This window comes from Oncorhynchus mykiss, chromosome 29 (assembly GCF_057628025.1).
Source record: "Oncorhynchus mykiss isolate SJ-2025 chromosome 29, ASM5762802v1, whole genome shotgun sequence".
NCBI lineage: Eukaryota > Metazoa > Chordata > Actinopteri > Salmoniformes > Salmonidae > Oncorhynchus > Oncorhynchus mykiss.
In genome coordinates, this window is record NC_143050.1 from 18,086,008 (window position 1) to 18,112,671 (window position 26,664).

Genomic DNA, 26,664 nt, shown 5'->3' on the forward strand with positions numbered 1-26,664 from the left:
TATATATATATATATATATATTTAACTAGGCAAATCAGTTAAGAACAAATTATTATTTACAATGACAGCCTACCCTGGCCAAACCCTAACCCGGACGACACCGCCCTATGGGTCCTTACACTGTAAAACGAAGAGCTTAGGATCTGAACACATAACTAAAAACTTTTCTGTAACACGTTTTAAATGTGTCAAGGATTTAGAATTTCAATGAAAACGTGTAAACACGGGAACATGCTTATTCCCTGTAACACATTTTAAACACAATTTTTTTTCAGAACAAGGGGAATAGATTTTAAACACTAAACAATTGGGGTGTTGTTTTAACACTGTAGGGTGTGAAGAGGTATTTGCGTATTTCCCAGCATGCCTTTCAGGTGAAACCCATGACTGTGTTTGTTAGTGACCGAGACATGGTTGTTGCATTATTGCAATCACTTATTGCTTAAGTGAATGTGTTTCAATTAGAAGTAAATATTAGCATATGGCTGTTAGTTATTGTCTAGTCACTCTTAACATTGTGGTCTGAAAATCCTGGCTCATAGACCTGCAAGTTTCTAAAATGATTAGTTAGTCCTATCAGAATACAGCCAGAGGGAGGATATCCAAGAATTTGAATATTATATCACTCACAACCTGCACACAGAATGACTGCTATGGTGAAGGACTTAATAAACAAGATTGGCAAATTCGCCACTACCTATCAATTAATCAATGTGCAAGAAGAAACATAGATATTAAAACAAACTATTCTGAAAATCAACCTGCAGCAAAACATGCTGGGAAATATTATAATGCAGCCCCTCCCATTTATTTTTCAGTGGGCGGGTTCAATTATATTGAGACCGCGGGACACTGGTCTGTGGCCCGCAGGGTTGGGGAGTAACGGAATGCATGTAATTTTGTGCAGTTTTTTGTAACTATAAATTGTTAAATTACTAGCAAAAATATTGTAATCAGATTACAGATACTTTTGAAAAACTAGATGATTACTTCAAGGATTACTTTTAAATTCAGAAAGAATGTTTGCGAAAATAAATCTGACACGTCTCTGTTTTCTCAGTGACATTCAAATCAGCATTGAAACAAGGTGCAAGTTTAAGTTTGTTCCACCTGAGCGAGTCTGACCACAAGTCAGAGACCACTATGAAGGTAGGCCTTGAAATACATCCACAGGTACACCTCCAAATGACTCAAAGTATGTCAATTAGCCTATCAGAAGCTGTTTAAAGGCACAGTCAACTTAGTGTATGTAAACTTCTGACCCACTGGAATTGTGCTACAGTGAATTATAAGTGAAATAATCTGTCTGTAAACAACTGTTGGAAAAATGATTTGTGTCATGCACAAAGTAGATGTCCTAACCGACTTGCCAAAACCATAGTTTGTTAACAAGAAATTTGTGGAGTGGTTGAAAAACTAGTTTTAATGACTCCAACCTAAGTGTATGTAAACTTCCGACTTCAACTGCATATATACACTGATCAAAAAAATAAAGGGAACACTTAAACAACACAATGTAACTCCAAGTCAATCACACTTCTGTGAAATCAAACTGTCCACTTAGGAAGCAACACTGATTGACAATAAATTTCACATGCTGTTGTGCAAATGGAATAGACAACAGGTGGAAATTATAGGCAATTAGCAAGACATCCCCCAATAAAGGAGTGGTTCTGCAGGTGGTGACCACAGACCACTTCTCAGTTCCTATGCTTCCTGGCTGATGTTTGGTCACTTTTGAATGCTGGCGGTGCTTTCACTCTAGTGGTAGCATGAGACGGAGTCTACAACCCACACAAGTGGCTCAGGTAGTGCAGCTCATCCAGGATGGAACATCAATGCGAGCTGTGGCAAGGTTTGCTGTGTCTGTCAGCGTAGTGTCCAGAGCATGGAGGCGCTACCAAGAGACAGGCCAGTACATCAGGAGACGTGGAGGAGGCCATAGGAGGGCAACAACCCAGCAGCAGGACCGCTACCTCCGCCTTTGTGCAAGGAGTAGCAGGAGGAGCACTGCCAGAGCACTGCAAAATGACCTCCAGCAGGCCACAAATGGGCATGTGTCTGCTCAAACGGTCAGAAACAGACTCCATGAGGGTGGTATGAGGGCCCGACGTCCACAGGTGGGGGTTGTTCTTACAGCCCAACACCGTGCAGGACGTTTTTCATTTGCCAGAGAACACCAAGATTGGCAAATTCGCCACTGACGCCCTGTGCTCTTCACAGATGAAAGCAGGTTCACACTGAGCACATGTGACAGACGTGACAGTCTGGAGACGCCGTGGAGAACGTTCTGCCATGACCAGTTTGGCGGAGGGTCAGTTATGGTGTGGGGTGGCATTTCTTTGGGGGGCCGCACAGCCCTCCATGTGCTCGCCAGAGGTAGCCTGACTGCCATTAGGTACCGAGATGAGATCCTCAGACCCCTTGTGAGACCATATGCTGGTGCGGTTGGCCCTGGGTTCCTCCTAATGCAAGACAATGCTAGACCTCATGTGGCTGGAGTGTGTCAGCAGTTCCTGCAAGAGGAAGGCATTGCTGCTATGGACTGGCCCGCCCGTTCCCCAGACCTGAATCCAATTGAGCACATCTGGGACATCATGTCTTGCTCCATCCACCAACGCCACGTTGCACCACAGACTGTCCAGGAGTTGGTGGATGCTTTAGTCAAGGTCTGGGAGGAGATCCCTCAGGAGACCATCCGCCACCTCATCAGGAGCATGCCCAGACGTTGTAGGGAGGTCATACAGGCACGTGGAGGCCACACACACTACTGAGCCTCATTTTGACTTGTTTTAAGGACATGACATCAAAGTTGGATCAGTCTGTAGTGTGGTTTTCCAATTTAATTTTGAGTGTGACTCCAAATCCAGACCTCCATGGGTTGATAAATGTGATTTCCATTGATCATTTTTGTGTGATTTTGTTGTCAGCACATTCAACTATGTAAAGAAAAAAGTATTTAATAAGAATATTTCATTCATTCAGATCTAGGATGTGTTATTTTAGTTCCCTTTATTTTTTTGAGCAGTGTATATCAACTCAGCAAAAAAAGAAACACTGTCAACTGCGTTTATTTTCAGCAAACCAGATACTGATACCAGATACATGTGTAAATATTTGTATGAACATAACAAGATTCAACAACTGAGACATAAACTGAACAAGTTCCACAGACATGTGACTAACAGAAATTGAATAATGTGTCCCTGAACAAAGGGGGGGTCAAAATCAAAAGTAACAGTCAGTATCTGGTGTGGCCACCAGCTACATTAGGTACTGTGGTGCATCACCTCCTCGTGGACTGCACCAGATTTGCCCGTTCTTGCTGTGCGATGTTACCCCACTCTTCCACCAAGGCACCTGCAATTTCCCTGACATTTCTGGGGGGAATGGCCCTAGCCCTCATCCAACAGGTCCCAAATGTGCTCAATGGGATTGAGATCCGGGCTCTTCGCTGGCCATGGAAGAACACTGACATTCCTGCCTTGCAGGAAATCACTCACAGAACGAGCAATATGGCTGGTGGCATTGTCATGCTGGAGGGTCATGTCAGGATGAGCCTGCAGGAAGGGTACCACATGAGGGAGGAGGATGTATCCCCTGTAATGCACAGCGTTGAGATTGCCTGCAACAAGCTCAGTCCGATGACGCTGTGACACACTGCCCCAGACCATGATGGACCCTCCACCTCCAAATCAATCCCGCTCCAGAGTACAGGCCTCGGTGTAATGCTCATTCCTTCGACGATAAACGCAAATCTGACCATCACTCCTGGTGAGACAAAACCGTGACTTATCAGTGAAGAGCACTTTTTGTCAGTCCTGTCTGGTCCAGTGACGGTAGGTTTGTGTCCATAGGCGACGTTGTTGCCGGTGATGTCTGGTGAAGACCTGCCTTACAACAGGCCTAAAAACCCTCAGTCCAGCCTCTCTCAGCCTATTGCGGACAGTCTGAGCACTGATGGGGGGATATTGCGTTCACGGTGGGATGGCAGGGTAGCCTAGTGGTTAGAGCGTTGGACTAGCAGCCGAAAGGTTGCAAGTTCAAATCCCCAAGCTGACAAGGTACAAATCTGTCGTTCTGCCCCTGAAGAATTTGTTCTTAAGTGACTTGCCTAGTTAAATAAAGGTAAAAAAAATTAATAATTAAACAGTTGATGTTGAGATGTTTCTTGAACTCTGTGAAGCTTTTATTTGGGCTGCAATTTCTGAGGCTGGTAACTTATCCTCTGCAGCAGAGGTAACTCTGGGTCTTCCTTACCTGTGCCGGTCCTCATAAGAGTTAGTTTCATCATAGTTCTTGATAGTTTTTGCGACTGATATTTCCCGGATTGACTGACCTTCATGTCTTAAAGTAATGATGGACTGTCGTTTCTCTTTGCTTATTTGAGCTGTTCTTGCCACAATATGGACTTGTTCTTTTACCAAATAGTGATATTTTCTGTATACCACCCCTACCTTCTCACAACATAACTGATTGGCTCAAACACAGTAAGAAGGAAAGAAATTCCCCAAATTAACTTTTAACAAAAAAAAGCATTCCAGGTGACTGCCTCATTAAGCTGGTTGAGAGAATGCCAAACTTGTGCAAAGCTGTCATCAAGGCAAAGGTTGGCTACTTTGAAGAATTTAAAATATAAAATATATTTTGATTTATTTAACACTTTTTTGGTTACTACATGATTCCATATGTGTTATTTTATAGTGTTGATGTCTTCCCTATTATTCTACAATATAGAAAATGGTAATAATGAAGAAAAACCCTTGAATGAGAAGGTGTGTCCAAACTTTTGACTGGTACTGTATATCCATTTTCTTAAAGAATATGGTCATAGTCATAGTTCAACTGTCACACTCCATGAGAACCCAAAATGTAAGTTTATCTTTGTACATGTAAACAAACACTGTATAGCCTCATAACATGGTTAAGACAATAATTTTGATACAATGGATGGTCAGTACTTGCATCCATAGCTCTGTCTATTAATCTGACAGTGGTTGCATTTCTCCAGTCCTATCCCTCAGTTTTTTACCAAAACAGAGGTGGGATGACCGTTTTGTTATTGTTTCATCTCTGGATTTGCCCTTTAAACTGCTGCATATTATCAAGATAACAAAGTGTCACCAACAAAAAGGTAAACAATTGGCCTATAGCAAATGCAGCATATTGCATTCATTTTTCACATGTAAAAAGCACATTTCAGTGGTGCTCAAAGCATGCCATTCCATGAGTGCAACATTTATTTTTCAACTCGAATCAATGAGCCCAGTCAGTCCTTCATGACATCAAAATCATAAACAACAGAGTACGGCTGGCTAATAAATCCTTAGTTTTGGGGTTATGCTCGGGGTAAAACAATTTGGCTAATCTATACTTTCATATTTCCAAATCCTATTCTTGAAAATCAAGAGGTATAACATTTATTGGAATGACTGGAATTCTGATTGACTTTGGTTTTTCATGTAAAGATATCATTTAATCATATTATTATTTGTAGTAGAAAGCGATGGGTTAGAAGAAGCCTACATAACCAAACCATATAGTCAAATGTAACATCCATATATGGCCAGCTATGTAAACTCTTAAAATGTATTTATCCTGCAATAGATGTCATTCAGTAGGTAACATACATTTTTGTCTTCTTCTCATGCCTCTTAAGGGGAAAGTAATCAACAAAAGTAACTGAATGTAATCAGATTACGTTACTGAGTTTGGGTAATCCAAAAGTTACTTTACTGATTACAATTTTGGACAAGTAACTTGTAACTGTAATTACATTTAGAAAGTAACCTACCCAACCTTGATGGCCTGTGATGTGAACGGGCAAAAACGGTGAGGGATGAGCGCTCTTCTCAAATGGAACAGTAATCTGCGCCGCTCGGTTATGTTGTCAACAAGGAAGCATGGTGCACCGTCCAGAAACATACGACAAATTTTCAAACTAGTTTTCATCGGGGAGGCAGATAAAGTGTTTTTATCAAGAGCAATCACTTTTGCATGTAAAAACAGAATCCTACTTTTTACTGCACATGCTTAATAACGTCACTTTTGTTTTGAGACGACTTCGGCATTTGACCACCATTTTTCCTCATGCAGCGCAACACATCCTTTGCATAGACTGGATCAGGCTGTTGATTGTGGCCTGTAGAATGTTGTCCCATTCCTCTTCAATGGCTGTGCGAAGTTGCTGGATATTGACGGGAACTGGAACATGCTGTCGTACACGTTGACCCAGAGCATACCAAACATGCTCAATGGTCTGGTGAGAATGCAGGTCATGGAAGAACTGGAACATTTTCAGCTTCCAGGAATTGTGTTCTGATCCTTGCGACATGGGGCCAGGCATCATCATGGTTAAACATGAGGTGATAACGGCAGAGGAATGGCACGACAATGGGCCTCAGGATCTTTTCACTGTATCTCTGTGCATGCAGATTTCCATAAATAAAATGCAATTGTGTTCATTGTCTGTAAATTATGCCTGCCCATACCATAACCCCACCGCCACCATGGGGCACTCTGTTCATAACCTTGACATCAGCAAACCACTCATCCACACAACGCCATACACGTGGTCTGTGGTTGTGAGGCCGGTTGGACGTACTGCCAAATTCTCTTAAATGACATTGGAGGAGGCTTATGGTAGAGAAATGAACATTCAATTATCTGGCAACAGCTCTGGTGGACATTCCTCCAGTCAGCATGCCAATAGTACACGCCCTAAAAAATTGAGACATCTGTGGCGTTTTGTTGTGTGACAAAGTGCACATTTTAGATTGGCCTTTTTTGTCCCCATCACAAGGTGCACCTGTGTAATGATCATGTTATTTAATCATCTTCTTGACATACCACACCTGTCAGGTGGATGGATTATCTTGGCAAAGTAGAAATGCGCACTAGCATGGAAGTAAACAAATTTGTGCACAACATTTTAGAGAAATAAGCCTTTTGGAAATATGGAACATTTCTGGGATCTTTTATTTAATCTCATGAAACATGGGACCAACACTTTAAATGACGCGTTTATATTTTTGTTCAGTGTAGGTAAGATGACAGATTCCTAACACTGATCTGAATAAAAGGCATGGAAAGTCACATCAATTTCTAGTGACAATGCACTCTAAACAGCATGATGGGAAAGTAAACACTAGTGTTTAAAATCTGAACACAGGAGATATAGGTGTTCTCCTGGTTGGAAAGTGACTGGAAAAAGCTGACTATCATGTTTAATCTTGCATACTAAACAACCTGTATTTAATATAAGAACAATAATTGGCTAATCTAAATGCCTTATGTTTAAGTTTTAAACACTGACATTTAGTTAATAGGTAAACCTGTCACACGTTTCATGGCTTTACAGTTAGGCTATGGAAGATGTTTGGTCTGTGACCTTTACCATTTATTGATTTCAAACGTTTTTGTTGCCCTTTACAAGACAGCACTGATTCAGATAGCTTTGCTGCTAATAATATGTATTTTATTATGTTGGGGGTTGGGTCTGTATATATGTAATGTGTTTTTTTTCAGCCAGATTGTAGACGTGTGATGAAAATGGTTAATTTCACTGACAATGACATGACAGACTGTTTCTATTGTTGAGTTGAGACGTTTGACGTTGGAGGTATTCAATGTTTGCCACAACTAGGGAGCAGAATTTATTTAAACGTTGATGATAAAATAATTGGGATCCCCTTCACATCAGGGCCCGAATTCCCAAAACGTAAAATAACTTCACAAATGGAGTTACTTTTTTGGTGATTTTTAGTCTCTTGATGTTGAAATCACATTAAATTAAATTGTTCAACGGGTTGAATGCCACTGGACGTCTATGCTTAAGGCGCATTTGAGCAGCGCATTGAGCACTGATCTGCATAAATGTACTGGTGCTGTGCCTCTTCCCTCTGCCTCTTTACCCCCAAACTGGCACAAGTCTGACTCCCCCCCCCCCCCCCCCCCCCCTCTTGAATCGTGTGTTTTGATGAATGGATGGACGGCTGCGGTACGTGTGTGTTGAATACTCTCAGAGGACATGGGAGGATAAAGGCTGGATAAGTGTGGTGTGGCTCTGTGTAATCTGCATAATGGCAAGGGACCGTCAAGGACGGGACAAGTGGTCTGGGGGGGACTCCGCAATGGGGGAGGCTGACATCTGTCGCTGTGCTCCTCAGAGACTCCCGGTGGATCATGTTGCCGGGCCTTTCTATTCACGGCTGGACTGCTGCCATCTGCGTCCTAACTGACGCACAATGACCGCTCGGGGCCTTTATAAAGACGGAGACAAACGACAGAGGGCCAGTGTGGACAAGTACTGCAGAGCGAATAGGGCGCACTGCGATTAGACACGCCTCATTCCAATTTCTGGCCTCAACTTTAACAGCAAAATCTTATTGAGGTTGTTTATAACGCGTCGAGTGTGCTTCCTGACAGTAACCATGCCAAAGGGTTTCCTTATAAAACGTTCTAAAAAGGCTGGTCCTGTTTCATACAGGATACGCGAGGAGGACTTGGCGCTGGACGCCAACTGCTCTTCGCTGGTCGAGAATGCCCCGGCTCATGCACTGCCTTCCGTGTGCCACAACTTTATCAGAGTTCCCAGCCGGGGTATTTTCGGTGGAATTCCAGAGTCTCACTGTGCGCCTTCACTGAGCCCGACCCGGCCTGACAGCGAGGGATATCAATACACACCCGTGGACGCCGCTCATCAAATGCTAAGCTCTCTTTCTTCTGCTCCAGCAGATACCTGCCCCGAGGCAAATTTGGGAAGTTTCACCATTGATGGTTCCCCAGTGTCGTCGTCTCTTCAGGAGATGACCACCAGACTGGACACCATGTGCGGGAATGCTAAATATGCAGCAGTGAAGCGGCCTGCCACCTCCAACGCTAAATCTCCCCATACTAATTCTAAAAAGCGCAAGTCCTCAAGCTCCCAAAACCAAGAGAAGAAGTCCAGCCACCGGGATGAGGTAACCACATCTCCCGTCCTTGGATTGCGCATTACAGAGGAGGCAGATGATGAGGTGAAGCAACGCTCCAACACCAGCATTCCGCTTGGAGAATTCATCTGTCAGCTTTGCAAGGAGCGGTATGCAGACCCTCTCACTTTGGCCTTCCACATGTGCTCTCGCATCGTCCGAATCGAATATCGCTGCGACGAGTGTGACAAAGTTTTTAGTTGTCCCGCTAACCTGGCCTCCCACCGACGTTGGCACAAGCCAAAGGGTTTTCAAGTGGAGAGAGTATCATCACAGAGAGAGGAGAGCCGACCTGACACACCAACAGCCAGAGAGGCGCTCCCACCCTCCCCGCCACCCTCAGACTCGGGCTCTGAGGAAGAAATGATGTTCAGCTGCCCACAGTGCTCAAAGAAATTCAGAAAACAAGCGTACCTGAGGAAACACTTGGCCTTGCACAATAGGAAGGCAGCTAGTCATCCTCAGAATCAGTCTCATTCGGCCAAAGACTCCGACCAACAACCCAGCAGCCTGCTCGAGTCCCGCCCAGAAACACCCGAGCCCTCCTCCAAATACGCAGTGACTGAGTGCATCACAAAGGTGACCGGAGAGGTGTTTCCGTGTCGATTTTGTAGTGAAAATGTATTCTCCTCTTCTGGCCTCACCAGACACATAAACAAATATCACCCAACAGAGACCAGACAGGTCATCGTTTTGTCTCAAACGATTTAATAACATCAGACTGTTTGTTTCGGGCATTATGACTGAATTCCATGTTTGGACAGAGTTCTTTTAAACAATTGTTGTGAAATCAGAAATATTTCTCCTGAATAGTTGGCAATAGTTTTGTGTAAATTAGTTTTGTTTTCTACAAAGTTATATTTATCTATCTATCTAATCAATTATTTATTTGAAATTTATTTATTTGTTTATTTAATAATGTATGTGTTTGTTTATTTATCTGCCCACATTTGTATTAATCATGTTGCTTTTGACTGTGATGATTTGCGTAATGATAAAAACGCTATTTCGCATTGCCTCTAATTACCTCTGACCAAATTAATGTCATATTTTTCGTTGAAACAATATTACCATGCCAACTTCTTCCTAAAATAATAAAGGGAGTATAAATCTACTATGCAATTGTGTATTTGTGTATTTATTATTATATTTATATATTTATATGTATTATATTATATGTCATGGTGTTTTTACTTTTTGTTAGGTTAGATCCATTTCCTGCAACATATACTTACCATACATACCATATAATCTCCAACACCAATTCTAAAAGTATGCTCTTTATTTTGAGCAAATAGGCTATTAAAAAAATATGGACTATTCCATGTCCCCATTTGATGTAGAATAGTCCTTATCGACAATACATTTTTCCAACTTTACGCATCGACCTTGACAGTGGTCATTAGGTCCAACTTCAGGGGAAGGGTGCAGTAGGACTATTTTCCAACTCTAGTCCTCGAGCACCCCCAACAGCACACATTTTGGTTGTTGCCCCTGACAAACTCCCCTGATTCAACTCATTGAGGGTTTGATGATAAGTTGACAAGTTGAATTAGGTGTCCAGGGTCACATCAAAAATGTGTACTGTTGGGGGTACTCCGTGACTGCCGGAAGTAGGATAACGGTTATCAGTCTTAAATTCCACAGACAGGAAGTTGTTTTCGACTTCTTACGTATATATAAAAAAACGGAATAACAATTTTGCCTATATTTACGAAATTATGCACGTATCGTTGTTTTCATAAAACGTAGTGAATAGCCTATTTAAAAAATGATTCGTGTCACCTTTATTTATACAAGTAAGTCCGTTAAGAACGTTCTTATTTACAATGACGACCTACATTTCAAAATGTAACCGTATTACTATTTCAAAATGTGTTAGAAATCGGACAAAATATAAGTAGACTACGTCCTGTTTTTTCACCACTATTCCAAAATAAATTGAAATGGTTCAAATTGAAATGGCTTATTATAACAAGCCAAGGAAGAGTCCTTCGTTCATTTTTGACGCAAGAGATCCTCTCACATCAAATGGAAACAATTGTTGTAAGCTAAACTGTTATCATCCCGCATCCTTGTGGAGAGAGAAAAAAAACGAAAAAGAATAGCACAGTAGAGAAGAATAGAATGGATGGAATAGAATGGTCAAGGAAGTGTTGAGAATAAAGAAGTCCTTGTGACGCACATATGTATTCCAGTGGCATGCTGTACCCTTCCTCCATGCCGAAGGTTTTATTTTTCCAGAGACAATCCGGTAAATGCTTAGCGACTTGTTTGTATTGATGAATGTTTGACAGATGCCTTAATTAGAAGTGTTTGTAGCTAATGACACTGGGAATTGTTGTGAAGATAAAGTAGTGATGGCATGAAGTAATGTTCCCTTGGAAAACTAAAGTTCCTCTAAGTCTAACAATACAATAAATCATTGTGCTGCCATCAGAAAGTGCTCAAGGTTCTCCACTATGACCATTTTGGTGGTCAGTAGCTTTACAGGTTGTTACAATAAGAGATTACAGGGTTGATGTTACATGTTTTCATTATACTTCACTGGTACTCTTCTCTGCAGTGTGTGTGTGTTTAGCCTGGAGTGCAAGATGGAAAATCGACCATCATACAGGCAGACGGTGGCTGGAAAGGGCAAGATCTCCCCCCCCCCCCCCGCCCAAACTCACAACGTTTTACTTTTACATGGAAGAATGACTTCAGAATCCAATATTTATAATCCACACTGTCATCAAATCTCTCTGTACTTCTGTGTGTTTGTATGTCTCATCATCATTCATGATCTATTATGCAGGCTCAACCAGCCACCACAAGTCATCTGTAGCCGCCAAGCAGCCACACAAGAAGCGAGTGTTCTCAACATGTGCGGCCTTAGATGGTGAAATGTTGAAGAGGCTCATCCAAAAAGGTATGTGAAGTATGGTATACTGACGACTATCGTCATAGAGGCAAACTGTTCCGGAAAAGTTACAACTCACAACGGCCACTTTAATTATGAGTGTGCCAGAGGAGGCTGGTGGGAAGAGTTATAGGAGAACAGACTCATTGTAATGACTGCAATGGAATAAATAGAAGAGTCAAACATGTTTGATGTGTTTGAAACCATTATACCCATCCCGTTCCAGTCATTACCACGAGCCCATCCTCCCCAATTAAGGTGCCACCAACCTTCTCTCTCTCTCTCTCTCTCTCTCTCTCTCTCTCTCTCTCTCTCTTCTCTCTTCTCTTCTCTTCTCTCTCTCTTCTCTCTCTCTCTCTTCTCTCTCTCTTCTCTTCTCTCTCTCTCTCTCTCTCTCTCTCTCTCTCTCTCTCTCTCTCTCTCTCTCAGATGAGCAGCGAAGGATCAGGGAACAGCGAAACTCTAGAAAAGGTTGGCTGAGGGCATGGGGTGCTCTGCAGGACTGGATGCATCAGCTGTTCAGGATCATTGTGGCCTTCACAGAAGACCCCATGTTTGACAAGTTCATCCTGTTTGTGGTGGTGCTCAACACAGGGACCCTGGTGGCCCAGACATTTGAAAGTGTGACTGTGAGAGGAGGTGTGAGAAACAGGGAAAATACATTGACTCTTTAAAATCTACTTTTACTAAGTTCTCTATCCTCCTGCATAAAGAGCTCATGAATGGGTTGAAGTGTGTTCATGACATCTGTTTTGTTTCCCAATGCCAGGGTGGTTCTTCTCAGCTTTGGATTCCGCTTTTCTGGCAATCTATTTAATGGAATGTGTGCTGAAATTGCTTGTCTGGGGTCGACTCTACTTCAAAAACCCATGGAATGACCTGGGTAAGTAGCTGTTTGCATTGGCTTGGGATCAGTCTCCCACTGTTTCATCTCATTTCTATTTTTCCCCTCTGTTCTCTGCCTGTCTCAGACTTTTTCATCATTACGATGAGCCTCATTGACTTCCTGCTGCCACTCATTGAGTCTACAGGGAACTTCAGTGGAGGTCAGGCATCCACAATCTTCCGCATCCTCAAGCTCTTCAAAGGGGTCCGGGCCATCCGAGCGTTCCGGGTCTTGCGTACCATCCGGTAGGATGCATGAATGTTTTTCAGCATTAACTCATTATTCAGACCGACCATCCCTCTGTTTGATTTCCTTTCATAGCACTTCAATGGATGAAGTCTGACACCCTAAGTACATAACCTATTAATACATCAACATCTAATATCTTTCATCATGATTCAGTAACATGTCATCCTTTCCTTGACAGCTTTCTCCAAAATCTCCAGTCCATCGTGTCCACCTGTCTCCAGTCTCTCCAGTCCATGGGGGCCATCATCATCCTCATGTTCACATTCCTCTTCATGTTTGCTGTCATTTTCCGAGAGATGTTCAACGAGTCTGACCCGCATCGCTTTGGCACCATGTTTCGGACAATTTTCACTCTGTTCCAGCTGCTCACGCTGGATGACTGGGCTTTCATCTACTCTACCAGCCGAGACAACGGTGAGGGAGGGAACACTACAGTGTGTGTGTCATGCATGGTCTAGAAGTTGGGCATCATCAATCATCACATGATGTAACTATTTGTGGTCAAGACTTTAACTTTCTAAAAATGACAGGTGCACCACATATTATCATCTTCCTTGTCCTGTACATTGTGGTGGAATACTTCACTTTCCTCAAGTGAGTAGGCTTGAAAACGTTGCAACAAAGACACTACAATGCATGTCTGATACTCCTACTACAATGCCTTGCGAAAGTATTCGGCCCCCTTGAACTTTGCGACCTTTTGCCACATTTCAGGCTTCAAACATAAAGATATAAAACTGTATTTTTTTGTGAAGAATCAACAACAAGTGGGACACAATCATGAAGTGGAACGACATTTATTGGATATTTCAAACTTTTTTAACAAATCAAAAACTGAGAAATTGGGCGTGCAAAATTATTCAGCCCCTTTACTTTCAGTGCAGCAAACTCTCTCCAGAAGTTCAGTGAGGATCTCTGAATGATCCAATGTTGACCTAAATGACTAATGATGATAAATACAATCCACCTGTGTGTAATCAAGTCTCCGTATAAATGCACTTGCACTGTGATAGTCTCAGAGGTCCGTTAAAAGCGCAGAGAGATGAAGAACATGAAGAACAAGGAACACACCAGGCAGGTCCGAGATACTGTTGTGAAGAAGTTTAAAGCCGGATTTGGATACAAAAAGATTTCCAAAGCTTTAAACATCCCAAGGAGCACTGTGCAAGCGATAATATTGAAATGGAAGGAGTATCAGACCACTGCAAATCTACCAAGACCTGGCCGTCCCTCTAAACTTTCAGCTCATACAAGGAGAAGACTGATCAGAGATGCAGCCAAGAGGCCCATGATCACTCTGGATGAACTGCAGAGATCTACTGCCGAGGTGGGAGACTCTGTCCATAGGACAACAATCAGTCGTATATTGCACAAATCTGGCCTTTATGGAAGAGTGGCAAGAAGAAAGCCATTTCTTAAAGATATCCATAAAAAGTGTTGTTTAAAGTTTGCCACAGGCCACCTGGGAGACACACCAAACATGTGGAAGAAGGTGCTCTGGTCAGATGAAACCAAAATTGAACTTTTAGGCAACAATGCAAAACGTTATGTTTGGCGTAAAAGCAACACAACTGAACACACCATCCCTACTGTCAAACATGGTGGTGGCAGCATCATGGTTTGGGCCTGCTTTTCTTCAGCAGGGACAGGGAAGATGGTTAAAATTGATGGGAAGATGGATGGAGCCAAATACAGGACCATTCTGGAAGAAAACCTGATGGAGTCTGCAAAAGACCTGAGACTGGGACGGAGATTTGTCTTCCAACAAGACAATGATCCAAAACATAAAGCAAAATCTACAATGGAATGGTTCAAAAATAAACATATCCAGGTGTTAGAATGGCCAAGTCAAAGTCCAGACCTGAATCCAATCGAGAATATGTGGAAAGAACTGAAAACTGCTGTTCACAAATGCTCTCCATCCAACCTCACTGAGCTCGAGCTGTTTTGCAAGGAGGAATGGGAAAAAATGTCAGTCTCTCGATGTGCAAAACTGATAGAGACATACCCCAAGCGACTTACAGCTGTAATCGCAGCAAAAGGTGGCGCTACAAAGTATTAACTTAAGGGGGCTGAATAATTTTGCACGCCCAATTTTTCAGTTTTTGATTTGTTAAAAAAGTTTGAAATATCCAATAAATGTCGTTCCACTTCATGATTGTGTCCCACTTGTTGTTGATTCTTCACAAAAAAATACAGTTTTATATCTTTATGTTTGAAGCCTGAAATGTGGCAAAAGGTCGCAAAGTTCAAGGGGGCCGAATACTTTCGCAAGGCACTGTATGTTCTTCAAGAGCAAACACCCTTTTAATTGTACATTGTCATTTTCTCTGCATAGTCTATTCATTGCTGTCCTCGTCGACAACTTCCAGATGACAATCAAGAGACGGATGGCGTCCAAGATCCAAAAGGTATTCCGATCATGACAAACAATAAGGCAAAAAAGACAAAATACTGGAGTAGATGTTGCTGAAAATACCACTGCATTCTTTTCTACTTCAGTTCCAGGATATATATGAGAGCGAGATGCAGTCAATGAAGAAGTTAGGTTGGTTGTACATGTACTTGTGGGTGAGGCAAAATACAAACAATAAGCAGCAGAAAGACAGGACTGAACCAGTCTCCTCTCCTCCTGTCTGTAGAGCCCCAGCCCATTGAACCACAGACCGAGGAGGAGTTCTATGAAGAGGCCCTCAAATTGACCTATAGTGAAAATAAGTATGGAAAGAGGTAAGAAACTATGTCTAACACAAAACAGGAGAAAAGCCAGCTGTCAATTTGGTTCACAAAGCAAACAGAAAAGCCTGTTTTGCCAAGCCATTTTACAAACTAGTCTATGTGCTGTAGTCGCAATTTAACAAGAGCCCCAACATGACTGGTCCATAGGGAGATAGAGCTGATCACCAGCTACCTCAGACTGCTGGCATCCATAGATCAGAACCAGCAGACTTTCCGCTCTCAGGGCTGTGTTCTGGAGCGTCTCATTGACACCTTCTTTGAGGTGAGAGCATTTCTCTCTGTAGACATTCTCTCTGTAGACAGAAACTTCTGGAGTGGAGTACAATATAGCTCCATTTTACTTACAGTTGAAGTCAGAAGTTTACATACATTTAGGTTGGAGTCATTAAAACTCATTTTTCAACCACTCCAAAAATGTATTGTTAACAAACTATAGTTTTGGCAAGTTGGTTAGGACATGCATGACACAAGTCATTTTTCCAACAATTGCTTACAGATTATTTCGCTTATAACTCACTGTATCACAATTCCAGTGGGTCAGAAGTTTACATACACTAAGTTGACTGTGCCTTTAAACAGCTTGGAAAATTCCAGAAAATTATGTCATGGTTTTAGAAGCTTCTGATAGGCTAATTGACATCATTTGAGTCAATTGGAGGTGTACCTGTGGAAATATTTCAAGGCCTACCTTCAAACTCAGTGCGTCTTTGCTTGACATCATGAGAAAATCAAAATAAATCAGCCAAGACTTCAGAAAAAATTTGTAGACCTCAAGTCTGGTTCATCCTTGGGAGCAATTTCCAAACGCCTGACTGTACCACGTTAATCTGTACAAACAATAGTACACAAGTATAAACACCATGGGACCACGCAGCCGTCATACCGCTCAGGAAGGAGACGCGTTCTGTCTCCTAGAGATGAACGTACTTTAGTGCGAAAAGTGCAATCAATCCCAGAACAAAAGGTACAAAAGTATCTTTATCCACAGTAAAACGAGTTCAATCGACATAACCTGAAAGGCCGCTCAGCAAGGAAGAAGCCACTGCCCCAAACCGCCATAAAAAAAGCCAGACTACGGTTTGCAACTGCATATGGGGCCAAAGATCACACTTTTTGGAGAAATGTCCTCTGGTCTGATGAAACAAATATAGAACTGTTTGGCCATAATGATTATTATGTTTGGAGGAAAAAGGTGGAGGCTTGCAAGCTGAAGAACACCATCCCAACCATGCTTTGCTGCAGGAGGGATTGGTGCACTTCACAAAATAGATGACCAATTCTGTCAGGAGGAATGGGCCAAGATTCACCCAACTTATTGTGGGAAGCTTGTGGAAGGCTACCCTAAACATTTGACCCAAGTTCAACAATTTAAAGGCAATGCTACCAAATACTAATTGAGTGTATGTAAACTTCTGACCCACTGAGAATGCGATGAAAGAAATAAAAGCTGAAATAAATCATTCTCTACTATTATTCTGACATTTCACATTCTTAAAATAAAGTGGTGATCCTAACTGACCTAAAACAGGGAATTTTTACTAGGATTAAATGTCAGGAATTGTGAAAAACTAAGTTTAAATGTAATTGACTATGGTGTATGTAAACTTCTGACTTCAACTGTACATATAAATTGATGTCTGCTGCCTAAGGCTGCGTGTACACAGGCAGCCCAATTCTGATCTTTTTACCAGGAAATTGGTCTCTTGACCAATCAGACCAGTTCTTTTGCAACTAATTGAGCAAAATATCAGAATTGGGCTGCCTGTGTAACTGCAGCCACCTGGAAATGGTGTAAACAGCCAAGGAATAAGGCTTTCTGATTCAGCTTCTAACCTGTTGTATTGATGTCCTTTTCAGGCAACAGAGGAGGACAGTCAGGGGAATGACCACGAATAGAGAAGTAAGGGTCAAACCTAGTAAAGAAACCCTTTTTGCTTTATCCAGATCAGTGATGGCAACTCAGATGTTATACTTTGAGAACTCATTAAAGTCATGAAACCCAGTAAAAGTGCCCTAGTTTATTAGATATGTGTAAATCCATCTCTTTAGGCTTTTATATAAAGCTCATGTTTGTTAGATTTATAGCCTTTCAGTGTGGCCAAAAATGTGAACTTTTTTTTTATTTAAATCACCCATTCCCACACCCTAAACCACTTACAAACCCCTACACTGTTCAGATAATACAAAAGATAAAACAAATCAACGTTGAATTTGCACTTAAATATGAAGGGAAATGACCAAATAGTAGCGACAACACAAAAAAAGTATGAATCACTTATTACAAATTCCTAATACACACAAATGTACAGTAAATAGTAATTAAATTAAATGACACACACAGTGCCAAACATGTTCATTTACATTCAAGTTTTTTTTTAAAGGACAGAACTGTACATGTATCCACATTTACATTCTTGTAACAGTTCGACATGGCTTATTTTCTGTACTGAGCATCCCCGCACATTACATTTGACATACAGAAATGCTTCACCACTTTAAAAATCATTTATAAAACAGGATAGTGTATATACAGTTAGATCTGTAGTTCTCATTGTGTGTTGGATTAATGAAACTGGACATGTAGTCAAAATCCAGGATTACATCCAAAAACAATAACAGAGTGATTTTCACTAACATGAGCACATATTCTGTCCAAGACTGCCTTCACCTTCCTGGCACACTCTGTTGAAGAAACCGAGGGTAGGAGTCCTCAATCTGAAATTATGACCATTCCTACTTTGAGACTAAGAAAATGTATCTACTTGTGTCAAAGACAGAACAGTGAAATGAAACATGGGTAATAAACAGTTCTGGTTCATTTTTAAATCTTCAACAAAAAGGGTCCGATGACAATTAGGGGGAAGAAAAAATACATCTATTGAAGCTCCCTCTGAGGAGACCTGTGGTGCACTCCATCCTGATTGCTTCAGGAAAGTCTGTGGTAAGAGGGAGAGTGGGGCCAGGAGAAACTGACAGGGTTCTACCACTTGCCCCTCTTGCTCCAGTCCTTGGGGGTGAAGTGAAGGCATTTGGGGTCAATGGGCAGATGACGCTTCTGCATTGCTCTCTCATGCCCCTCCACTATGTCCTCTGAAAGAGTCAGAATATACTGGCCCTGAGAAACCATAGGGAGAGAAGAGGTTCAAATATGCTGATCAAGAATGTTCCCTTAACAGCTAAAAGTACAGTGCTGAGTGATGTCCCCTGCTCTCTAGTATCGCTCACCTTATAGTAGTTTATTAGGTTTAGGTACTGAAGTGTAGATATGACATCCTCTTTCTTCACACTGGTGATTTCACTGATCTCACTGGAAATATACAAGACAATGTGATATTAGGTTACAGAAGCAACTTGAGCTATAAAAATAAAACAATCAGAGAATAACAGGACAGAGTCATACTTGATTGTGATCTGAGGCCTCTCCCCGTTGTCAGGCTTGAGGTCCATGAGGATCTCCAGGATGGTCTGGGACCAGTAGGAGCGGTAGGAGAGCAGCCCCAGGTCAGACAGAGGCTTCTCTGGTGTGCCCGTCTTCCCCTCTACCTTAGACAGCTCATAACCTGAAGACCAACAGAAACAAGACAATTAGTGACGGCATACCAAATGGCCACATTTCAACACTCCCACAGATCATTTTGACACAGAGGTACAATGGTTGTACACATTTACACCGAGATACAATATTTAAAATGTCAGTTATGTCACTTACTGAACTCAATGAGCAATTTGCCGTAGCCTCTCCTCTGGTAGGGAGGTAAGGTGAGAATACAAGCCACGTTGTAATCTTCCGTCGACTCTTTCTCCTGTGCACAGAAAGCAAGGGTAAGTCAGCTGCAAAAAGCTTGTGTATTTTCAACATGTCTAAGGAATTATATCATAGCATTATTGCTGATATTCGTGAGCAGCGGATGTTTACCTGTTAATACCAGGATATAAAGGGGAGTTCAGTGTACCTTGGAGAAGTAGCCCACTATGTGGAAGCCCTTGGAGTCGTACTCTGTCATGACGTAGAAGAGGAAGGGGTCTGTGTCATAGTACAGCGTCTTGTGGTCCAGGAAACACTTGGCCAGTAAACACAGGTTCTGAGAGTATGTCTGGCAAACATGGGAGAAATGAGTTGTGAAGCGAGAGTCTCAATGAAACTCATTAGAATAACGAGGAGTGACCATGCAGCTGGGAGGATCATGGACTTTACTCACTTTGTTTTTTCTGCCGTCTATTTCAAAAAAGGAGATGGTGCCCTTGCGGTAGATCTCATTGCCAGGGGGATGCCGAAGATTACACTTGGTCTAGATGAGAGACCAGGAGAATAATATGGGATCAGATGCATAAACATGGTGGATCTGTATCCAAGCCCCTAGTGGACATATACACAGAGTATACCAAACATTAGGAACACGCCTCAATTTGTCAGGGGGTGGACTCTACAAGGTGTCAAGTGGATGCTGGCCCATGTTGACGCCAATGCTTTCCACAGTTGTGCCAAGTTGGCTGGAAGACCATTCTTGATACACACAGGAAACTGTTGAGCGTGAAAACTCCACCAGCGTTGCCGTTTTTGACACAACCCGGTGCGCCTGGGGCCTACTACCATATCTCGTTCAAAGGCACTTACATTTTTTTGTCTTGCCCATTCACCCTCAATGGCACACATACACAATGCATGTCTTAATAGAGTCAATGCTTAAAAATCCATCTTTAACCTGTCTCCTCCCCTTCATCTGCACTGATTGAAGTAGATTTAACAAGTGACATCAATAAGGGATCATACCTTTCATCTGGATTCACTTGGTCAGTCTATATAATGGAAAGAACATTCATGTTTTGTATACTCAGTGTAGCTATATCCCTTAGCTCAGCCTAGCTGGTTGGTTGACCCCTGGGCTTTGTAGCTCAAACAATACCATGACTGCACAGCAACCCTGTCTCTTGTGATGGTATTACACACATTACATTGAGATATTCTAATGTAGCATCTCACCAGATGCCTCTGCAGACACTTAAGGCTCTTGAGGTACTTGAGGCAGAACTCGCAGAGGTAGAGAATAGGCAATGTGGTCAGTTCCTGTGGGTAGGGGGAGAAGTACCAGGGCTTCAGCCTGTGGCGGCCCAGTTCAATGCAGTCAATGTTCTTCATACGCGTGACAATGTCGTCATGGCTACGGTCCGACACCAGACTGCCGGTCATGCGAGGGGCAGAGGGGATGCCATCGGAGCTGTCCTGCGAGTCCTAACACAAAATAGTAGGAAAGGGAAGAGAACAATAGTATTCCATATCTGATGCATTGTGTTAGAACCTTGTCCAAACAAAAGCCAATAAGTTCAAATTAAATAACTGATTAAACTTAGGCAGTTTTTACAGCTAAACAAAACCAGACACTGAGAAATAGCTCTCATATGAAATAAAGGTCTGATCGAAGGCCAAAACCTTTAAAATAATTCCAGAAACAAAGACACAGGCAATGAGAAGGAAATGAGACGGACCTCTCCTGGCGGCAGATAGACATTGGCACATCGAGGGCTGTTGTTATACTGGAAAACCTTAATTATCTAGCAGAAAAACAAGCAGATTAGAGGGCTTTTGGACACGGATTTAAGAGGGACGGAAAATAATTCACTTTTATACTAATTATACCAATACAGGACAACTCAATGGTTAAAGGTCAACAGGGAGATTTCTTCATATATTATATTGACCTGTTCTTTCATTCCTTGTTAATTTGGGGAGGGATATCTTAACATTAAACAGAAAGGGAAGGAAATAAATCACAATGGCTAATAATTCCTGAGTTCACACAGATAATTATGTAAAACCAAATTTTGCTTCCTCACACGATCACTACAATGCTGCAAGTAAAATAGTTGAAAATGTGCTTGTCCTGATGCAACACAGGCTTCTGAAACAGATGACTGTAACTGAAACCATATAACCATGAAAGATAGACATATAGGTCAAGGACAGTAAGAATCAACACTAGTCCAGTATCCCAGCTCAACTTGTCAATGTAGTAAGGACCCTAGCCGGATATTATTGTGCTTTATCCTGTGTGAAAATCTGATTTATTTTTGATGCGTTTCAACTCAAAAAGGAAGCTGATGCAATTTCCAAAAACATAAGAATTAATTGTTGATGCCAGTATAATGCTAAAGTGCATCAATCTATAAATGTGAATGATGGGAGAAGAGATGGTCTACAGTTGAAACAAGAGCAATTATTAAAGAAACAAATGGTCATCATTCCTTAAGCGTTCCATACCTCATCGGTTCCCCCACAGTTGGGGGGCTGCTTCCTCTTCCTGCCTGGTTGATTGGGCATGGGGCGACGGGCAGTACCATTCTGGGAAGATTTGAAAAGAGGGGATAAGAAATCAAAACACAGACGCAGAGTAATAGTGGGAGGCTAGAGATTGATCATTACAGAAGGGCAAAGTTATAAAATGTTGGTGTACCGTGGTGAGTGAGGTAAGCTGCTCGTGGTCATCGTGGGCGTTGGATTTGAGGTTGAAAGTGTTGGTGTCCCTCACAGCAGGGTAAACTGACACCTGGGAGGCTTCAGCCAAACCTGGCAAGGATGGCACGGGGGTTGCCGGGGACACTTGTGTTGCCAGGGACACAGACTCTGCTTTCCTCTTCTGTATGAGAGGCGAAACATGGGCAGACATGGAAAAAAAACTCATCCCGAGACATTGAATTAATCTCTTAAGATTATGTTGATGGAATTTCAAATGCCAACCACACCACAGGCATAACCAAGGTGTTATAGCCATCTTTTACATTACCAGTCATATTCTAGGGCCGGGGGGGGGGACCCAGTCAACAATATAATTGATCATATACTCCAGAGGACACAAACCTTTGAGTCAAAATGCAAGCCGAGATCACCACTCAGATTCTTTTTTTTAAGCCTATGCAACATTAACCAATTAAAAACAGTTCTGTAGCAATGATGTTAGCGCAGAAGGCTATAGGCCCAATTCCTTTACCACGGCATATTGGTAAGGAAAATGAAGCATAGCCATTGTTCTTCCCAGAACATTTTGAAATTATTTTAAACACTGGTAATTGATAGCTTAGTCTCACAACAAGTTGAGTGAGCATAATAATTCGCTTTTTTTGGCTGCCTTACCCGACTCACCTTCCCTCCTCTCCCTCCCTCCGCTGAGAAAAGAACATGGTCTTCCAGCTGATGGCGATACTCAAGTCACACTACATTATTTCTGCCTCATGCACCAATTAATGTTGTTACTCTTATGACCAGAAAAGTTAAATATTCCACAAATTTTAAAAAGGCAAGCCGCTAATAATAACGCAAGCTTATCGGAACACTTTACTATACTCATTCATTACAGCTGCAGTGCTGGTTGTACTCATTCATTACAGCTGCAGTGCTGGTTGTACTCATTCATTACAGCTGCAGTGCTGGTTGTACTCATTCATTACAGCTGCAGTGCTGGTTGTAGCATGAGTGGAAGTAGGGAGAACACGCATTATGGCTTATAAAAGTATTGACAGTGCTGATCAAGAACTTACTCAAAAACAGCAGCTCTTTGCTGTACTCGTCTCTCTCTTGTCAAGGTTTTAAAAGTTTTGAAATCTCACAGTATCAACTTTGCGGTGCGTTCGAGGCTTCTTTTTAGACTATGGCTCGAGGAAACTGTGCAGACAAGATCCGAGTTATCCGTTTGGCCAGCGGTAGACCTATAGGTACACTTGATGTTCTCTCTGGACCTACCCGGTAGACCTTCGCTAGGGCTGCTGAATCAAGTGCACCTACTGCAATCAGTGCAAAACAAATGGAAAAAAAATAAAATAAATAGGAACGCAAGGCTTGATCGTTTTTTTTTTTACAGAAATGTTTGGTGATCGACTAGGAATGTGTTGGAGATCGACCAGTCTGAGCACTGATCTACTCGCAATATGTTTTTCCTTGATTTTAGAATTATACATCTGTAAGTTCAAAAATAGCTGGAGTGAGTCTAAATTTGGTTGTTGTTAGTATTCAAATTTAGCTATGAACCCATTCTGACTTTGCGGACAAAACAGTAGTTAATTATGGATCTCTGTAGAATGGGTAACTTGAAGCTGTACCGGTGTGGGCAGGGTTTTGCCTCTGGAAGGAGCTGTGGCAGTCTGAAGGTTGAGATCAAGACTCTTCCTCTGAATTTGAACAGAAAGGAAGAGGATTAACTGACAGTCACACAAAACTCCACAAGCATTGAGTTACGTTTTTCACCTGAACTAATCATGTTATCCATTAAATATTGTAATAGAAGCATAACCAGTCAAGACAGCATATTTTCAAGCAGTTGAAAATAAACATGTGGTTTGCACATGCCTGAGAATGACTTTATAAGCCCGTGTATCATAAAACAGAAGAAATACATCCCCGGTGCTTTATTTTGCCACTTCTGTCTCCTCACAGAGCCAAGACCAGAAATCTTGAATGAAGCCACCTGACGTTTCATTTTATAAGATCTTTGAAATAATTTATGAAGCACCAATTGTGCCATTTTCATTTAACAAAGGTCTATAAATAATTTCAACCAGTCTAATTTCAATAAATTATCATAGCTTCAAAAGACTATATACCAAATTATGGTATTCACAAAATAGGTTGTACTTTAGTGGACAGGTTTAAACAAGTTAGCTGTCCAAAATCTCAGTATTAAGCACAAAAACATCTAGGTTACAATGACAATGTTAGTTATCAGCATCAGAGTACAATTCCCAGGACTGGGCTTAAGACACTACTGCCAAACCTGAACTTGTTGTTGCAGCACTTGAAAGTCTGGTATAGAAGTCTTGGTGGGTAGACACTTCTGCTGGGCTTGCGGCTGGGGGGGCCGGTTGGGGGGATGTTGGGGGCCCGTTCCGGCCGCTCTTACCACCTCTCTCTCTGGGGAGCTGGGACGTGAACCCGGAAGCCCGTTCTTAGTAGGCGTTTTAGCCTCCTTCTTAGGGAACTGGAGCTTCTTCATGTCAAGCCTTTCCGGAGTAACCCACTCATCCAGACGCTTGTTGACTTTAAACACAAGCAGAGACACAAACACATATACATCTAGTCAAATGTTGTCCATATTTGGACATACTGGTACATGTGCTTCTACTGTGAAGATCACTGGTAGCAATGTCAGAACATTACAATCACATTCACTCTGAATTACATGAAGCATAGGCTACTCACAGTCAATATAGTGGACATAGTAGAGTTTTCTCCCAGGGATCTCTTTCACACTGAGAATTTCAGCCAAGGCTACAAAGAAAAACATCACACGACATGACAGATATCGATACCTATCCAAGCAATGAGCACCTTCGCGGTCCCAATTTATACATTAGGTAGGAAACTAGCTAGATAGCCAAGTACACCAACTAGCTAACGTTATATTATAAATACGAACAGCGCACACAACATGTGAATATAACGTTAGCTAGCTAACTGTAACTTCAGCATTCACACGCTATCAAAATACGTAGTTAGCTAACTAGCTAGCGTTCACACACAAGTAGAAAGCATTTTTAAATCCGATCATTTGTTTCCGATCTGCCACTAGCCGTAGCAAGCCGCTTGTGTTTTCAAACATTCAGCCATGACAGTTGTTTTATTATGCAGCTAGCGTAGCGCTAGCTACCCTACTAGCGGTAGCCAAGAGACAACACTCACGCCACTCGTCTTCGTTTTCCTGATTTTTTCGGAGAACAGGGAGCCGACAGCCCTCGATAACATCGACCTGTCGAAAGAAAATATATTGAAAATGTATAATAATGAAAGTCGAGGGCACACATCTACACATACACGTTGTAATTGTATAACAATTTGGGATTATCGAGTACCCACCGACGAATCCGCCATTTTGGTCATCTGTGAACATAGACGCGCGCAAGGAGTTATGGGGGAATGGACATAGATAGAGGGCTCATCTTTGTATCTATGCCATTGTAGAGATATATGTTAATGGCGTCTTTTTGTAGGCTCTAACTCAGCCATGGTTCGTTAGACAAAACCTATGTAGAAATTAATGGCGTTTTTGTAGTTTTATTTTATAAATGACGAAAATAAGATCTGTGTTGAACACAGGCGTAGGAGACTTTTTGTTCTATGAGATAACCTTCATCAACTAACGTCACTTTTTTAGAAATTTAAAACAGTATGTAATAAAAAAAACACATGAGCCACATACATGCATCATAATTCATAAAGGTCATGTTAACTTTTTATTTTGTGTTATTTATTTAACCTTTATTTAACTAGGCAAGTCAGTTAAGAACAAATTCTTGTTTACAATGAAGGCCTACCAAAAGGCCTCTTGCGGGGACATGGGCTGGGATTAAAAATGTAAAATAAATAAAATGTAAATATAGGACAAAACACACATGGCAAGAGAGACAACACAACACTACATAAAGAGAGACCTAAGACAACACAGCATGGTAGCAACACAACATAACAAGAACATGGTAGCAACACAACATGGTAGCAATACAAAACATGGTACTAACATTATTGAGCACAGACAACAGCACAAATGGCAAGAAGGTAGAGACAACAATACATCACGCAAAGCAGCCACAACTGTCAGTAAGAGTGTTCATGATTGAGTCTTTGAATGAAGAGATTGAGATAAAACTGTCCAGTTTGAGTGTTTGTTGCAGCTTGTTCAAGTCACTAGCTGCAGTGAACTGAAAAGAGGAGGGACCCAGGGATGTGTGTGCTTTGGGGACCTTTAACAGAATGTGACTGGCAGAGCAGGTGTTGTATGTGGAGGATGAGGGCTGCAGTATATATCTCAGATAGGGGGGAGTGAGGTCTAAGAGAGTTTTATAAATAAGCATCAACCAGTGGGTCTTGCGACAGGTATACAGAGATGACCAGTTTACAGAGGAGTACAGAGTGCAGTGATGTGTCCTATAAGGAG

At 41.9% G+C, this 26,664-nt stretch overlaps 3 protein-coding genes across 8 annotated transcripts; 2 read left to right on the forward strand and 1 right to left on the reverse strand.

The window, feature by feature from the left end:
* Nucleotides 1–8,300: 8,300 nt before the first annotated feature.
* LOC110510007 (insulinoma-associated protein 1a-like) lies at nt 8,301–10,087 on the forward strand. Its single transcript, XM_036967536.2, has one exon. The coding sequence runs from the start codon at nt 8,433–8,435 to the stop codon at nt 9,681–9,683; it is 1,251 nt and encodes a 416-aa protein (XP_036823431.2). The 5' UTR covers nt 8,301–8,432; the 3' UTR covers nt 9,684–10,087.
* Nucleotides 10,088–10,617: 530 nt separating this feature from the next.
* On the forward strand, nt 10,618–17,756 carry LOC110510006 (cation channel sperm-associated protein 1). Of its 6 annotated transcripts, none has more exons than XM_090226686.1 (11): nt 10,618–11,883; nt 12,304–12,513; nt 12,644–12,757; nt 12,846–13,005; nt 13,188–13,423; nt 13,540–13,603; nt 15,348–15,420; nt 15,512–15,557; nt 15,652–15,739; nt 15,896–16,010; nt 17,606–17,756. In XM_090226686.1, the coding sequence occupies exons 1-11, from the start codon at nt 11,754–11,756 to the stop codon at nt 17,642–17,644; spliced, it is 1,275 nt and encodes a 424-aa protein (XP_090082812.1). In that variant the 5' UTR covers nt 10,618–11,753; the 3' UTR covers nt 17,645–17,756. The 6 variants fall into 6 exon arrangements, 4 of the variants coding, with proteins under 4 accessions (XP_090082812.1, XP_090082813.1, XP_090082814.1 ...); XM_090226687.1 differs by having other exon boundaries at nt 12,906–13,005; XR_016493252.1 differs by lacking the exon at nt 13,540–13,603.
* On the reverse strand, nt 17,752–25,683 carry LOC110510004 (histone acetyltransferase KAT5). The gene is made up of 15 exons (XM_021591263.3): nt 25,587–25,683; nt 25,413–25,479; nt 24,933–25,001; nt 24,508–24,770; nt 23,837–23,905; nt 22,198–22,380; nt 22,005–22,085; nt 21,233–21,298; nt 20,730–20,978; nt 19,948–20,037; nt 19,702–19,842; nt 19,458–19,551; nt 19,149–19,308; nt 18,974–19,055; nt 17,752–18,863 (listed from the first exon to the last, which is right to left on the reverse strand). Exons 1-15 carry the CDS (start codon nt 25,608–25,610, stop codon nt 18,729–18,731), a joined length of 1,773 nt encoding a protein of 590 aa, XP_021446938.1. The 5' UTR covers nt 25,611–25,683; the 3' UTR covers nt 17,752–18,728.
* Nucleotides 25,684–26,664: the final 981 nt, after the last annotated feature.